Here is a 17,369-nt window from a genome sequence, read left to right as displayed (position 1 = left end):
CACAAGATCTTTTGGACAAGAACTCATTGCAGCTGGCAGTTGACAATGAAAAGCTTTACAGACTGTGATAAGGGAACAAAAGGGTGGCATATAAAGCCTACAGTAGGCTCTGAGTCCATCTCTGCTCCAGCAGTTCATCAGAGCAGAGAGAAAAAGACTAAGAAACAGAAATAATGGGAAGGCAGAAAATAACCCACTCAGAGACTGAATTAAAAACAGTTTATTTGAGCCGGGCGTGGTGGCGCACGCCTTTAATTCCAGCACTTGGGAGGCAGAGGCAGGCAGATCACTGTGAGTTCAAGGCTAGCCTGGTCTACAAAGTGAGTCCAGGATGGGCAAGGCTACACAGAGAAACCCTGTCTCGAAAAACCAAAAAACAAAAAAACAAAAAAACAAAAACAAAAACAAAACCCAGTTTATTTGAGGAGAGAAAATTCCAGTGATGTAAGAGAGGACTTGGGCATTTTATCAGTTATTTATATAAATAAATAAATACTATCTATCCCTAAAGTAAAATTTCTCTTTCTTCACAGCATATTGCTATTCAACCAAAAGGCAAAGCACTAGAAAACTGGGAAAAGAGACAAACAATGGCCTTCTGAACTGCAATCAACATGGGAACCGAATGCCACCCCACCACAAGACACATGTCCTTCAGAAAGTCAGTCTTAGTGGGTGGACACTGTTCTTATCCTCTAGACAATTCTCCAAGTTTAACTAAAACCTGTATAAAAACTTTTTGTTCTAATTCTTTCTACCTAGGGTTGATACCCCAGAACTACCCATACTAGCTATTTGAACAGGAGACAGTTCCTGTTTTTTGTTGTTGCTGCTGTTTGTTTTCTTTTTGTTTTTCCGAGATGGAGTTGGCTGTCCTGGACTCACTCCTGCCTCTGTCTCACTGAGTGCTGGGATTAAAGGCATGTGCCACCATGCCTAGCTTCAACAGTTCCTGTTTTATATTGACACCATATAGTAATAAACACTTTTGGTAAAGGTTACAAGGTGAGGTGACACCTAACCCAAGTGCAACGGCATGCAAAGAAGTGGGATGTGACGCAGGAGAAGCATTGGCTTCATCAAAGAGGACAGTGTATGAGAGTTTGGAGTAGGAAAGGCTCCTGTTAAGTGAGAGGAACCAGGACACTACTGTGTTGGACATGGTCACAGGAAAGAATGGAAGGTGATAAGGTTAAACACCTTGGCAGGTCCAGACCAGGCCAAGACCCATGAGCTAGGAAAAATACTTAAGTTCCAATGGCCTACAAGAGTCCTCTGCTTCCCCAATAGTCTCCAGGATTTTCTTTCTGCAGCTGCCCTGTTCTACAGAGCTCTGGCCAACTCCAGCTCCTGGTCCAGATACTGTGGGGGAAATGACAGACAGAATTTCTCCTCCTGTCCACTCTCAACTTTCCCTTCTACAAAAGGGATGCCTAACCATTTCCTACAACCGCACGCTGCTACCTGCATCTGAACTCACAGGCATTTCCTCTCATATGGGGAGGACGGCTGATGATGTCCAAACATCACTTTCTTGTGGCTCCTCTTAGATTCATGTCCTTTTCCAACTCATGGGTATCCTTGTAGCTCTCCATTCTCTCTCATGTGTTCAACTTTTTCTTACTTCCACATCATTCCTACTGGCATCCCAGTATGTCTAATAGTAACCAAGTAAAACTGGAATGAAGTCACTCTTCCTTCCACTCTCTTCCGCACTACACTCGTGCCTCCTCTGCTATGCTCTCATTCTTCCCTTCCTTTTCAAAGCAAACTCTGAGATGGCCACATGCCCCTCTCCATTTCTGCCCTAATTCTTAGAGTCTCACAACCAGGTATGTGCCTCAATTCCGATGAAGGTCGTTTATAAACCTACCACCAAAGCAAGATTGCTCCCCTCTCTAATGTAATTCCATTCTACCCAGCACCTGATAGGGTGCCACAGTCAACACTTTGCTTTGTTTTCTCTTCTTTTCACAGGCTTTACATCACCACACTCATCTGGCTTCCCTGTCATCACAGTGACAACTTCTCCCTCATCCTCTATTCAGTGTGAACTGACTAGAAGCACAACCTTTGGCTCTGATTGTTTCTTGATACTTACTGGAGCAACTTAACTTGTTCATAGTCTATCACTGGGTGATGCAGACTTGATCCAAGGGTTCTATTGTAAGGGCTACTACATCAAGTTCCAAAATATACATTCTGGGGTTGGCTCCTAACTGCACATGGATGGCCAGTAAATGCATTAAACAATGCAGTCATTCCATCAGATCTCCAACACAGAGCCTAGCATGGGCTCCACTATTTCTGAGCTCATTAACTGTACCCTTCAATGGCTCAAGACCCAAGTCCTTTCTTTCTCTGTCATCCACAACCAACTCTTCACTGATTCATGTGAATGCCAAATCCCAAGTATATCGTAAACCTCTCTGCCTGTGTACTGTCATCAACAAACCTTAACCCACTATCACATCTCACTTCATAGTCAGTCACTCTACCCACCACAATCCACAAACCATCTAACAGTGACTTTCCAGAAGCACAGATTAGGTAGGTCAGTTTGCTCTCCTGCATGTATGTTCTCATTACATTTATAATACACCTTGCGTCCTTACCCAGGGCTTCTCTCTTCTGATCCTCTCAGTCTTATTTCCCTCCCATCCTGTCAGACTCCTCCTCCTGGATGACAATTCAGAGACCTCCGCTTTCAGGATAACATTTCGTTCCCATCACTATCCCCAGCTCAAATATTAAATGCCCTTGATCAAGGGAAAGTCTCCCTTGATCATATTAACTCAAATCCACTTATTAGCCTTCTTAATTGATTGTGCATTACTCAGTCCATCTACTGTGTTTAACACTGCTAAAGAGCAAGGACTCTCTACTCAATCTCCTATACCTATAAGAAAATCTGGCCCTCATATAGTGGGTAGCTCTATATAAATACCTGCTGCTTAGTTTTGCTTCCCTGGGAATTACGACGATGCCTTCACAATGGGTCTGTAATTCTATCTTCAGCCTCTAGCTCACCTAAGACCCAAATAATTTGCTTTTCAGACATTTTAGGGATAAAAGCTACAGGTACAAAGTAAGACACAACAGTCAGAACTCTCTTAAGGCACCGCACACACTGGTAAACACCTACAGCACCCTGGAAGGAAGATCTGCATTGCTAGGACGTCTAACACCAAATCTGTGCCCTGCCTACCAATAAGGACCCAAAGTAGCTACAGGATCGTCCTTCTCCAATTGTGAAGAGCAGAAAGTCCAAACCCTATAACTGACCATTTGAAGTAGGCTCCGACTTAAAGACAAAAAACCACATGATCATCTCAATGAATTCATAAAAGGCCTTTAACAAAATCTAGTATGCCTTCATTATAAAAGTAGGAGAATTTGGAGCTAGAGGGAGCATAACAACACAGTAAAAGCTATATAAGAGGAACCCAGAGCCAACATCATCCTGAGAAAAGTGTGGAACAATCCCACTGAAGTCGGGAATGAGACAGGATGTACACTCTCATCCCTCCTTTCCATGAAGGCACACCCATCTGTTTCAAGTACTAGCTGAAACAACAAGGCATAAGAAAGACATTGAAGGGATACAAATAGGGAAAGAAGTCAAGCTATCCCTATTTACAGATGACATGATACAACACATTAGAGAGAAACAAATTCAGCAATGTGACAGGATCAACTGGACACAACTTGCTTTTCTAGACATCAACGTACCCAAAGGAGACCATAGATATACTCCCATTCACAGTAGTCTCAAAGAAAATAAAATATCCAGGAATAAACATGACCAAGGATGTGAAAGACCCTCTATAAATGAAAGCTTCAAACTTCTGAAGAAAAAAATAAAGAGAAAACGGAAAGACACTAGACAATGAAATATTCATGGATTGATTATTAGAATTAATATTATGAAACTGACCATCAAAATTAATCTCATTCTTCATGGAAACAGAAAAACTATCCTAAAATTCATATGGATCCCAGATAGTCAAAACAATCGCAAGCAAAACCAATGCTGGAGGGATTACAATTCCAGATCTTAGCATACAGTGCAGAGCCATAGTAATAAAAGCAATATGGCATTGGCACAAAAACAGCCATAGAGACAAATGGAACAAAATTGGACCCAAATAGATATACAAGTAACTTTAGCCACTGAATATTTGACAAAGACACCAAAAACATATGTTAGAGAAAATAAAGCATCTTTAACAAACGGTGCTGAGAAAACTGGATGCCCACATTCAGAAGAATGAAATTCTACCTGTAGCTATCATACTGCACAAAAACTAACTTCAAATGGATCAAAGATTTAAACATGAAACACTGAAATTGTTTGAAAATAACATACACAGTATCCTACATGATATAGGTGTAGGAAAGTATTTCCTGAGTAAGACTCCATTTCCCCAAGAATTAAGGCCAGCAACTGACAAGTGGGACTTCAGAAAACTATAAATCTTCCTCACAATCAGCTGTGAGAATCTCTACCAGCTGTAAATCTGACAGGATTAACATCCATAAACTACAGTGAACTAAAAAAAAACAGAGTCTCAAAAGCTGAGTTCTCAGCGGGTGGTAATGGTACATGACTTTAATCCCAGAACTCAGGAGGCAGAGGTTGGTGGAGCTCTGTAAGTTGGAGGCCAGACTGATCTACAGAGAGAGTTCCAGGTCAGCCAAGGCTACACAGAGAAACCTAGTCTTAAAAAACGAGAGAGAGGGGGCTGGAAAGATGGCTCAGTAGTTTAGAGCACCGCCTGCTCTTCCGGAGGTCCTGAGTTCAATTCCCAGCAACCACATGGTGCCTCACAACCATCTATAGTGTGATCTGATGCCCTCTTCTGCAGATAAAACACTCATATACAATGAATAAATAAATCAATCTTTAAAAAAAAAAAAAAATGAGAGAGAGAGAGAGAAAGAGGGACGCACAGAGAGACAGAGACCCAGACACAGACAGAGAGAGATCTCAAAAGAAAAAATGGCTTCCCTAAAAAAAATTGTTCATCATCCCTAACTGACTGTTGGTGAGATTTCTAACTAGTGCATGAGTGCAGCCACTAAGGAAATCAGTGTGGAGAATTCTCAGAGGGCTATAAATGGACCTACCATATGCCCTGGCTAAACTACTCATTTAGCCTATGCACGAAGGAGTCAACATCCTACTCCACATATATTTGGCCAGCCATGTTCTTTTCAGCTCTGTTCACAATAGCTAAGAAACGGAAACACCCTAAATGTCATACAAGCAATAATTAGTGAAAATGTGTGTACTGTGGAATACTACTCAGCAATAAAGAAAATGAAATCATGAACATTGCATGTAAATGTATGGAAGTAGAAAAGATATCATATTGTGTAAGGTAAACCAGACCCAAAAATACAAATGCCACATGCTTTCTCTCATTAGAGGCTCTGAGCTCCAAATCTTCAGATGTGAGCACATACCCTGGAATAACTGTAGTACCAGAAAAGTAAGACACAAGTATTGTCACAAGAGGAGTGTTGAGGGCAACAAGGAAGGGACTACCAAGATACAAGTAATCTGATCAGAGAAATGGGAAAGAAGCATTGTTTTTTCTTTTCTCTCTCCCTCTCCACCCCCCCTCCAATACAGGGTTTCTCTGTGTAGCCTTGGCTGTCCTAGACTTGATTCGTAGAGTAGGCTGGCCTCGAACTCACAGCAATCCACCTGCCTCTGCCTTCCAAGTGCTAGGATTAGAGGCGTGCAAAACTACGCCCAGCTAAGGAAGTGTTCTTTAGGGAGGAAGAAGGAGGTAATACAGAAGAAGATGAAAAGGATAAAAGAGGAAGCAGGATACAAGTGATCTGATAAGGGAAACAGAAAGAGGGGCTTTGTAGGGAGTGGGGCGGGAGGAAAATACAGAAGGATAAAATAACAATTAAGAGTGTCTGAAAAAATCCACAAGGAATCATAAAATTAACTATTTACCTAAAAATGTATAACATTTATAATTCTGTGTGTAAACATACACAAATAGTTTTAATGAACTTTTTCATCTGAAATGACAATGGTCCCTCCAAGAATCAAATGCCCACTACCAGACATGAGAACTCAGCCTTCTTTTGAATTATTGGCCAGGACTGTTCAAGACTCTCCTAAAACATACAGCCTATTGCTTTTGCCCTGGGTGGCCCTCCAAAAGTGGAAGGTAGATGGTCTCTTTGCTGAAGACCCTGTGCACCTCAGACGCAGGGCCCAGAAACCCCTGAGCTGGAACTGAACTGAAAGCCTCCTCTGAGGACTAGTTTTCACAGTCCCAAGAGTGCTGTGCGATTTCCCAAAGGAGAGAGGAGCCAACGGTCCTACCCAGCCATGATGTCTACTGTCTAGGAACCACATCAATGACCAGCACAGCACAATAACTCTAAGGGCAAAGTAGTGGCACACATACCTTGGTGGTAGCCAACAACTCTCTAGTTGAACTTAAGACCTATTCAACAAGAGGAAAACCATGACTGCTACCGAACATGGCTAACTACGCAGCGTCAGTGAAGCCGTGCATATCAGAGAAGGCTCGGCAATGACTATTAAACCAGTATAATCTCTGCAACAACCTAAGCAAGTGTCCTTATACCCTAAGCTAAGTGTCGTCTTCACTCTATCAAGGTAACTTGTCTTTGCAACAGATCACTACACGAAAAGCACAACCAATCAAAATGCAGAGTTGTGGAGCCCAGTCCTAATGGATACATCTACAAAACAGTCCTGCATCTAAGGCTCCAGGAACACTGTGGAATGGTGTGGGTGGGGTGGGAGGATTGTAAGATTCAGAAGACAGGGGAGTTTGTTTTGAGATTGTGTCTCCTTGTAATGTCAGCAGCTACAGCCATAAAGTCTCACCAGAATGATTGCCTACAAATGACTTGAACAAGGATGATACCAACAGACATGCCAAAGTAGACGAGGAAAAGCCCATGAGGCCTGAACTTTATACAAAAAATTAAAGACAACTGAGAAATGCTGAGAGGGGGAGAAATGTCTTCCTCAGGGATGAGCACACCAATTGATTATCCAATTACCAAATGATCAGCCCTGAAAACATACATACAAGTAACATTATATGGTCTAAGAAGGTTATATTTAGAAATATACATATATACTATATATACACACACAATATGCATGCATAACAAATTAATGGGAAAAAAAGAGGCCATAAGTTTGAAAGACAGTAAAGAGGAATACACAGGAGAATTTGGAGGGAAGAAAGGAAAAAGAGAAATGTTCTTGTTAAGACAGACCTCTGCAATGATCATGTCTTACTTTCTATAATTATAGTGATATTTTTTCATTATAAGAGTTTCTAAGCCAGGCATGATTGCACACATCTTTAATCCCAGCACTGGGAGGCAGAGGCAGGTAGATCTCTATGAGTTCGAGGCCAGCCTGGTCTACAAAGAGAGCCCAGGAAAGCCAAGGCAACAGAGAGAAACCATGTCTCAAAACACTGAAAGAAAAGAAAAGAAAAAAGTTTCTATACAGGTTCAAATATGAATAGGGTAACTTAAATGGAGAACTATTAGAATTAAAATGCAAATTTTCAAGAACTGAAAAGGTGAAAAGGTAATTTCCTCACTAGGTAGAAAAACCCCAGACTATCTGTCCATACACAAAATCACAGTGTTCTCATTTATCCCTCTGATCCATTTTCCAATGCAGTATAGAAGATTTATATTGTTGCCTATAATTAATTGTTTTCTGCCCAGAAAATGTGGTCTGAAAAGCATTTCAGGAAGGAGTCTAAATATGTATAAACTAGAAGCTTAAAAATCACACTGGGCTTCCCTCTGCAAGTAAAAGTGAAAAGAGACTGCTAAAGGAAAAACAAGTATCACCTCCCACTATTGGTTTTCTGTCCTACCACCCAAGGAATCCTAAAACTCTTCATTTGCTGCACTCTGATCAGCATCCTAAGACTGCTAGTTTTCTCAGCCTGCCGACATTTTTCGGTTAAAACTGGCATCTCACGTAATGCCCTCAAGTAGCACATATCACTATCATCTATTCACATGTAGCCAACGGCGACCTGATGAAGCAATGGAACTTTCTTCTAGTCATTCCCCTGACAGAGCTGAGATTTACTCTGGAACACTGCCTCTGTATAAAGTTGACTTCTACAGTGTGTCATATGGTGTTTTTTTGAGACAGGGTTTCTCTGTGTCTGTCCTGGACTCACTTTGCAGACCAGGCTGGCCTTGAACTCACAGCAATCGCCTCCCAAGTGCTGGGGTATGGTATCTTTTCTATATAGTACCTACAAACAGCACACATTCCCTGAATGCACTTTTGGAAACAAAGATTCAGCACTAAGGTTCTCAAACATCACAAGTTACTGATCTGAGAAATCCACACTGAGATGAACAAAACAAAGGCAAGGCGACTATTAGTGTCTCCTAAAGCTAAACACTTTTAAAGTTCGAGGGCTATCCTTTAAGCCCAAAGTAGTAACATTCAGACTTTGTGATGGTGAGACCACTATCAATAATGCCAATTCTATGTCTAGGGTTCCCCCATATATCTCTGAAACCTCCTTGTTTAAAATACAAAGCCAAGAGGTCACTGCTTTTACTTTTAAAGTTTTCCTACTCAAGTAAGAAAAAAAAAAAAAAAAAAAAAAAAAAGACTCCAGTTTTCCCTAGAGCTCAAGACTAGAAAAAACACAGATGAAACCTGGGTAACAAACAGTCTCGGACTTAGGGTTTCCAGTCTAGCTGGTAATGAATTGTTACTATCTCCTTGCCAGACCCAAAAGACAAAGCATTTCACACTCCCAGAGTCTTGATCACAAAGAGAAGTAAGAATGCTGAACTTAGTTACACGCTATTAGTGCCTGAATCATTCTTCTCTTTCCTTTGCTCAGTTATATTAATACCTGCTATACAAGAAAATAAAATGTACCCTCTGCCTTTCTCTCAAAAGTGGAGTAACTCCAACTGTGAGGTCTACTAATAGCTTCTTTTTCTCCTTAGAACTTCAATCAAAATAGACTGTAATAATCACAGGGGCACACTTATTAAAACTACCAGCATAAAGTTGAATATCAATGTGATTAAAAGCAATCTTGCACCGAGCAGCTGTTAACTAGTGAAATCTCACTTCTCCAAAATCCTTTAAAAGAATTTTTTTTTTAATGGTACAAATCCCAGATGATTATATTTACTATCTGCTATAATCTTAGCTTTCATTTAATATTTCTTTTAAAAGCTGATCATGTCTAATGCACACAGTTCATACTCCTCAAAAGCTCACCAAGGAAACGGCTCTGGTGGCTCAAAGAGACTGGTTTGCTCTGTGCATTGTTTGGGGATTTGTTTATTTGTTCATTTGGATTTTCAGTAAAATTCCTATTTCTCAACAAAATTAGGAAAACAAAGTTTAGGTTGACCTGTTCTTGCTCACAAGCAGGTATGTGGAATGGCATCAGCACAGCAGAACGGCTAAGCATGTCACTGGAAGGAAGGCAGACCCAAGGTCACCTGTTTTGTGGTGTTGGTAAAGTGGACGAGGCACAGTGGTGACTACACCACAAGACACACTCAGCAAACCTGACCTGCTCTCATGTCCATGTGTCAGGAACATATTCTTATGAGAAGTAAGTGTTTGGGGAATCTAACGTGTACACATGAAAATGTCATGATGAAGTCCATTAGGTAGTATCCTAACTTAAAAAGTGTAATGGAGGCCAGGCGGTGGTGGCGCACACCTTTAATCCCAGCACTCGGGAGGCAGAGGCTGGCAATGTGAGTTTGAGGCCAGCCTGGTCTACAGTGTGAGTCCAGTACAGCCAAGGCTACACAGAGAAACCCTGTCTTAAAAAAACAAAAAAACAAAAAAGAAATGGAAAGAGCAAATAAAAAACTGTAGGAAAGCAAACCTACGAGCCTACATCGCATGTAGGTCATATGCCATAGTGACACATGCAATCCTCATTCTTCACTCTTAAGACAAGGTTGACAAGAACCTGTCAAAAGGGAGTGACGTGCAGATCTCAGCAGGTAGTTAAGCCCACTTTCCGCAAACTGAGTCCCTGAAGGTTTGGGATTCAGCATGGATTATGTTAGGTCTTATGCATTTTAGCAAGCGCAAAATCATAAAGACATGGGATCTACAAATACAGTCTATCTTTTTTAAACCAAACCAGTTTTGTTTTTGAATAAAGCCTTCCTATTCATTCTCAAGACCTCATACAAAGCTTGGGCTTCTGTAAGTCAGCTAAAGGAAAGAGAAGAAGATGAAGCATTTTGAGTTAAAAACCAAAAAGCAAGAAAGCAAGCAAGCAAACAAAAACCTCACAAAATGCTGGGCCACTGGGAAGCAGTGGGAGGAGGATCTCTGTGAGACGAGGCCAGCCTGGTCGAAAGAGTGAGCTTCAGGACAGCCAAGTCAACACAGAGAAACTCTGTCTTGAAAAAACAAACAAGCAAACAAATTTACTAAAAATAAAAATAAATAATGATATACAGCTATGCAGGTATTTTTCTCATCTATTTAGCCCACTATACATATTCTCCTGGACCTTGATATTTTCAATTAAAAAAGAAACCTCACAAGACGTCTATCCTCCTGTTTCTGAATATTATGAGCAGTTAGAGCAGTTCAGCAGAATCTAAGCATCACTGCCATGGCCCAGCGTTCCTGGAGTCCTGCTGCTCTCTATGTGAATGGCCCCAGGAAAGCAATGATAAATGGAAAAAACAGACAAGAGTTTGGGACAAGGCAAGTGTTTAAATGGTTTCCTTTAGTCATTTGGGTGATGTTTTTATTGGTAGTAGAATACGATGATTTGAAAAAATGATTTTAAAGAAAATAAGGTGTGGTTGGGCATGGCGGCACACACCTTAATCCCAGCACTCAGAAGCACAGGCAGAAGCACAGGCAGAAGATTTCTTGAGGTCAAAGACATCCTGATTTACATAATTCTGGGCCAGTCTGGGTATAAAATGAGACCCTGCCTAAAAATTGTAATTAAAAAAAAAAAAAAAAACCAAAGCCAGGCGTGGTGGCACACACCTTTAATCCCAGCACTCGGGAGGCAGAGGCAGACGGATCACTGTGAGTTCAAGGTTAGCCTGGTCTACAAAGCGAGTCCAGGACAGCCAAGGATACAGAGAAACCCTGTCTTGAAAAACCAAAACAAACAAACAAAAACAAACAAACAAAAAAACAAAAACCCATATCAGACAAGGAACCTTCTTAAGCAAAGCCTTTTCACTCTCCATACGTTTCCTTGTAACCTATACTCCTCCAATAGTAAATAAGTTCTTAACTCAGGAGCACTGGCTTTCCCCACTCAACACAGAATGTTAATGGAAGGGGTTCCCTTTCATCAACCATGTAACTCATGAGGTCAAGGTCATTGACTTCTCCTGTGATGACCAGACACTAAATAACTGAGATCGTAGGTTATGTGGTCTTTGTTGCACCCCACTTAACACTGCTGTTCACTGTGTAGAGAGCAGCCACAGACATAAGTATAGGAATGCCTACGGCCATGTCCCAACACAATTTTCCTGAGGGACACTGACACATGAATTTCACATAATTGTCACATGTCATATGAGGTTTTTCTTTCAACTGTTTGGCAACATAAAAGCCATGGGCAGTACTTGACCTCAGGCTGTAGTTTGACTAGACTATCTGTAGTGCTTAAGAGGCAGGAAAGAATCCTGGTGGATCTCCCATGGGTGAGTGCATACCCTACAGCTCCAGAGCAGCACGTGGGTACTGTCAGTCAGCCATGGAGCTGCTCTCATCACTGCAGCACTGATGTGCATCTGCACAGTGCCTCAAGTGAGGCACTCTACAACCAGATCACCTAAGGACTCTGCCTAAGCGCATTCCCATACAACAAGTCCCCAGAAGATTCAAAGGCAAAGAACACAGACTTCAATACTGTCTCAATAGGTTTGATTTAAATCCCTATTTGACTGTAAGGACTGTCACCTGCAGAAGCTTTACCTACATGACAGAGATCAGAGAAATGGCAACTCCGCACGCCTCAAAACAAAGGCATAATGTACATAAAGCCTTCATTTTTACATAACACAAGGTGAAGCCTAAACAATCAGACAAAAAGAAAATGAAATGCTAAAATACCTGTGATATGCTTCAAAATAATTAATTGTGAGGCAGACATGAAACAAGACTGGGCTATGACTAAGTCCTTGGAGTCCTGTGATGGCTACAAGGAGGGTCACCAAGATGTTTTGTTTTTCTCTGTTCCAAATCATACATAAGAAACTTTAGGGGTGGGTACCACTTATGACAATCCCTAAAGAAAAGTACACAATTTCCAGAAAAGGATTTTATGGCTATACTGTAGTGTCCTTAACAGTACCGCAAATAAACACCTATCCGTTTTTCAGTTAACTAACCACAAACCATTTTCCCTACTAGAAAAGAAAGGGCGTGCTGGACAGGTTTTGTCAACCTGACAGAGTCATCTGAGTGGAGAGAACCTTAATTTAGGCTGTAGGCAAGGGCAAGCCTACGGGGCATTTTCTCAGTGACCAAGCGGGGAGGGTCCAGCACATTGAGAGTGGGGACATCACTGGTCTGGCGATACTGAGTTCTATAAAAAGGCAGGGTGAGCAGGCCTTGAGGAGCAAGCAGGGCCTCTGCATCAGCTCTGCATCCATGTTCCTGTCCTGGCTTCCTGTGATGATGGACAGCGATGTGGAAGTATAGGCCAAATAAGCCCTTAGCTCCCCAGGCTGCTTTGGTCATGGTGTTCCATCACAGCCACAGTGGTCATGTAAGCCTGGGTTGAGGTATGCTCCTCACCAGTTTGTCTTCAAAGCACAAAACACCTAGCTGCCCACAGCACCAGCTGACCTCTTTTCCACTTTGCTCAACAACATCCCTATTACTTAGAGAAGGATAGTACCTGTCACAAGTGAGGACGACGTTCTGGGCTGCCAGACTCCTCCTGTGCCTAAACATCAGGAATAAGAAGTAGTATATGCCTCTGCGCTTTTTGGAAAGTCTAAGTGGGAAGCACGAAATTCTAGGGAAAGCAATCAAGCACTGACAGCCTCTGGCCTCTCCTAGCATCAAATTACTCTATCCACTCGCCCACTCCCACCCCTGAATGTGGAGTATCTTCTACCTATAGAGCTGCAATACAAGGGGAAGTCAGTCATTTGAACCAAGCACTCTATAGTGGTTTAATTCAATCTTCCTAGAAGTCCCATTTATTTAGGTTTCTTTTTTTAGCAGATGTTTACAAGCTGATTATGCATTCATCAACAATGTCTCTGCTCCCAGGAATGCACAAAAGAGCCATCACATAGCTGGGCGGTGGTGGCACACGCCTTTAATCCCAGCACTCCGGAGGCAGAGGCAGACAGATCGCTGTGAGTTTGAGGCCAGCCTGGTCTACAAAAAGAGTTCCAGGACAGCCAAGGCCATGGCCACACAGAGAAATTCTGTCTAGAAAAAGCAAAAAAAAAAAAAAAAAAAAAAAAAAAGCCATCACATAACATGTATTTTCAAAGAGTGACAGAGAACAATGGAAAGTTCATGGTGGTGGCTGGGTACCGTGCAAATAGACCTCGGTGAGGCTAGAGGTGACTTTCCAAAGCAAAGCAAAGTCTGATTCCTACCATACACAATCTGCTTGTAAAACTTTGCTATGAAATTTAAGTATTTAACATTTTCATCCTTTATTTCTCCCTATGGATCTAGAGTTTAACAGCAAATTTCTAATCAGTTATTCACACCCATTAATTCCATCCAAACATAAGTTTTGTGAAATTTCACAAATGTTGTGAAATTTCAACTTAAAACTTGAAAGGAAAAGCCGGGCGTGGTGGTGCACGCCTTTAATCCCAGCACTCGGGAGGCAGAGGCAGGCGGATCACTGTGAGTTCAAGGCCAGCCTGGTCTACAAAGTGAGTCCAGGATGGCCAAGGCTACACAGAGAAACCCTGTCTCAAAAAAAAAAAAAAAAAAAAAAAAAAAAAAAACAACTTGAAAGGGAAGAGTAACTCATCTTGTGAGTGTGGTTGCCTTAGCTCACCAAAACCCACTGTGCCACCAACTCATATCTAAATCCGAAGAAGGCAGCATGGAATCAAGATGCAGGTGAGGACCGGGCTGACCTCTGAAAGACGACTGACAAATTAGCCTAACAGCTGCCAACAGTGCTACAAGGAAGATGAGGGATGACATATCAGCACTGAGAACCCAGGAGAAGCGGCTATGGCCACTTTTCCTAGAGCAAGGGAATAAACATTATTTTGCATATACTTTCAGGAAAGCCCATTCAAGGGTCCTAAATAGAAAAGATGATAAAAAGCAAATTGCAAAGTCAGTTCTAACATTACCAGGAGCTGGAAAGGAGCAAAAGAAGTCACTACGCAACAAGTCATTTTATGTTATCTAATTTATTTTCATCCTCTAAAATAATCTTGGGAAATAGGTATTTTCATTTCTTTTCCTAACAGGAAAAGTTATAGAGCTGAAACAACTTTTCATATTCCATGTTTGCTAACTCTCTGGCTCAAAATCATAAATTGAGAAACTAAAGAATCAGGTATATATTCCTAAAGAACTTTCATAATGGAGAGTTTCTCACTCTTAGTGTCATTAATATGATTGATTTATCTACATAATTCTTCTCAACTTAACTTCACTGATAAGAAGACATATACAGAGTTCATTCCAAAACACCCTCTGCTGGTGGAAGAAACCAGTCTTAACTGAAGACTGCGGTAAGTGGGCCCTGACAACGTCAAGAGAACATACGCCCTGTTTCACCACTTCCCCTGTTAGAACTGTGTCTGGATGCATACATGTGTGTAGAGGACAGAGGTCAATCTCAGGGATCGGCAGATCCCCTGGAGCCATCCACCTTGTTTTTTGAGACATGGTCTCTCACTAACCTGGAGCACACCAAGTGGACTAGACTGGCTGGACAGGAAGCCCAAGAGATACAGCTCTCTCCATACCTCCAGCTGTGAGATTAAAAGCATGAGCCAACAGGAATGTTTTGGATGGGGAGTCAGTGGTTAATGTAGGTTCTAGGAATCGAACTTGGGTCCTCGCGCTTGCACAGTAAGCACTTTACCAACAGAACCTTCCTGATCCTTTTTGACAGCCAAGGAAGCCTCAGCCGTTCATCAAGCTTGGACTCTTCGGTACAAATGAAGAACTGACTGAGCTAAAACTTCCGTCTTTACTCAAAATATCCAAGCGTAGCCACAGTGTCTTTTAAATGGAGAGAGCAGCTCTGGAAAGATGGAAGCCAGGTAGAGCAGTGCAACACACCTCTGACCCCAACACTCTGGGGTTCTGGAGGCAGAGGCAGGGAGAGTTCTGAGTTACATAGCGAATTACAGAACAGCCAGAGTTACACAGGGAAACCCTGACCAAAACAAAGAACAACAAAACCACCCAATCAACCTCTAAAAAACTCTTAATTGACAACCAGGTTCATGACCCTTAGGTCTAAGATCTTAGCGCTTTGTGGGACATCTGCTAATGACTATATTCCCATTAGAAAATAGCATATAGAACAAAACTGGTTTCAGCCACTAAATGTGTTGAGCCTTAGAAATCAAGGCATTCAGAGAAACTCATTCATTCTCTACCAGGGAATCACCAACGATCAGCATCCTGTGTTCAGAGACTTAGAAGCCATTTAGGGGAAGCATCCACACCAGGAATGAAACCGTCCAGCAGCTTGTATTAGGCCCTCTAAAGCTCTCCTCCAGCACTTCCTACGAGAGTTGCCACCTAGTGACTTTAATTTTTCAAGCCCAGGCGCACTGCCAAGTCAACACTAAAACCGGACTAACAACTGATTCTCCCTATTACAACATCACCAGGTCCTGTGCTCTCCCTCTTTCCTCTGCCCTCAAACAGCAGTCCTCACCAAAAATCAGCTCATTCGCCCTAGACTCTGCTCCAGCGGGAAGCACTCACAGGGCTGCCATCAGGATTGCTCGTTTTGGCCATACCAGACAGACCATGTGGCCAGCTGGAAAAAGTCAAAGCAGGGAAAAGGAAGAAAAGGTAAGAACTAAAAACGTGCAGCAACTGTGAGGCCAGCATAATAATGAGCCAGTTTTGGATTTAGAAATCCAGCTGCCAACGTTCTGCTTCTTGAGCACTGAACGAAACTCTGCCAAAATAAACGGCTACAGGTGAGAAATCAAACTGCACGGGTTTGTGTAAACCCAGTACTCTGAAACCCAAACTTGACTTGAGGCCACGACCTTTCTCACTAGAATGCCCAGGTAGGATTTAGGGATCAAAAGTCTACTACGGACAGAAAAAGAGTACTCTCATGACAAATGTAAGTTTCCAGATTCCTACCCTGACTTTTATTGATAGCATACCTTTAGGTACCGAAAGAAAGGAGCCTTCTCCCAAACTGCTTCACCCATCAGCAGACTTTGATTTTACTATCTATGGCTAGTGACGTTCTGGACCGTTGGCCTCTTATCTGGCAGGGCCAGCAATCACACAAATCCCACTGCGTGCACTCCTTGGTTGTGAGATCTTTTGGTAGCATCCTGAACTTTTGCTTTAAATCCCACACAAACAATGGTACAGGATAGTAATTCGATTCTAAAGTTCAAATGCCTGTCATGGTGGCACAGTCCCAGCTCTCAAAAGGCAGAGGCAGGCAGAACTCTGAGTTCGAGGGCAGCCTGGTCTACAAAAGCATGTTCCAGCACAGCCAAGGCTACACTAAGAAACCCTATGTCAAAAAACCAAAATAATGATGATGACGTGATGATGATGATGTTCAAAATTCACTCTCGTTGCTTTAAGAAAACTTGGGTTCGTCAAGGTTTCTTCTCTACAGCACCCTCAGGCACATGTGGAACTACTTTCCAATACTTAGAATTCTCCCCGGTGTTTTCCATAACAACTAAAGGGATCTAGGTTAAACTCTCTGCTGGTTTCCGATGCCCATAACTTTGAATTGCTCTTCTGGTTGCACTCAGGTTTCCAGACGGGGTTCAGGTCGCTGCCCATTACAGAACTCATAGAAATCAGATTTCTGCAAATGCTCTGCCCACCCGCTTCCCTCCTTTTCAGCAGCATCCTCATTGCAGCAAGCAGGGAAGGTGGGCTGAAGCAACAAGAAAACTTCCCCATGGTTGGGTACAAACTCCACCAGGGGGACAGGACTCACCTTCCCGACAGAGCCCCATGACTTCGCGGTTTTTCCCAAACTCCTTGAAACTTTCATCCAATTCGGTCCCTAGGAGATATACACACACAGGAGGAGGGGAGAGGCAGGTCAGTGGCCAGGAGTGTGACGCACGCTCACGCACGCACAGGGTAGGTGTGGGCACCTCCGCGTTCC

At 42.4% G+C, this 17,369-nt stretch overlaps 1 protein-coding gene across 3 annotated transcripts in view; it reads right to left on the bottom strand.

Annotated features, from left to right (window-relative positions):
- The window catches only part of Atxn7 (ataxin 7), a 99,131-nt gene that overhangs the window by 80,623 nt on the left and 1,139 nt on the right, over positions 1 to 17,369 (bottom strand). For all 3 annotated transcript variants that reach the window (XM_051139934.1, XM_051139926.1, XM_051139917.1), the window contains exon 3: positions 17,196 to 17,264. In XM_051139934.1, coding sequence (XP_050995891.1) covers positions 17,196 to 17,264 — 69 coding nt within the window. The remainder of the gene's footprint in view (positions 1 to 17,195; positions 17,265 to 17,369) is intronic.

The sequence above is a fragment of the Acomys russatus genome, chromosome 3, assembly GCF_903995435.1.
Source record: "Acomys russatus chromosome 3, mAcoRus1.1, whole genome shotgun sequence".
Lineage (NCBI taxonomy): Eukaryota > Metazoa > Chordata > Mammalia > Rodentia > Muridae > Acomys > Acomys russatus.
This window is presented reverse-complemented; position numbering and strand designations above follow the sequence as displayed.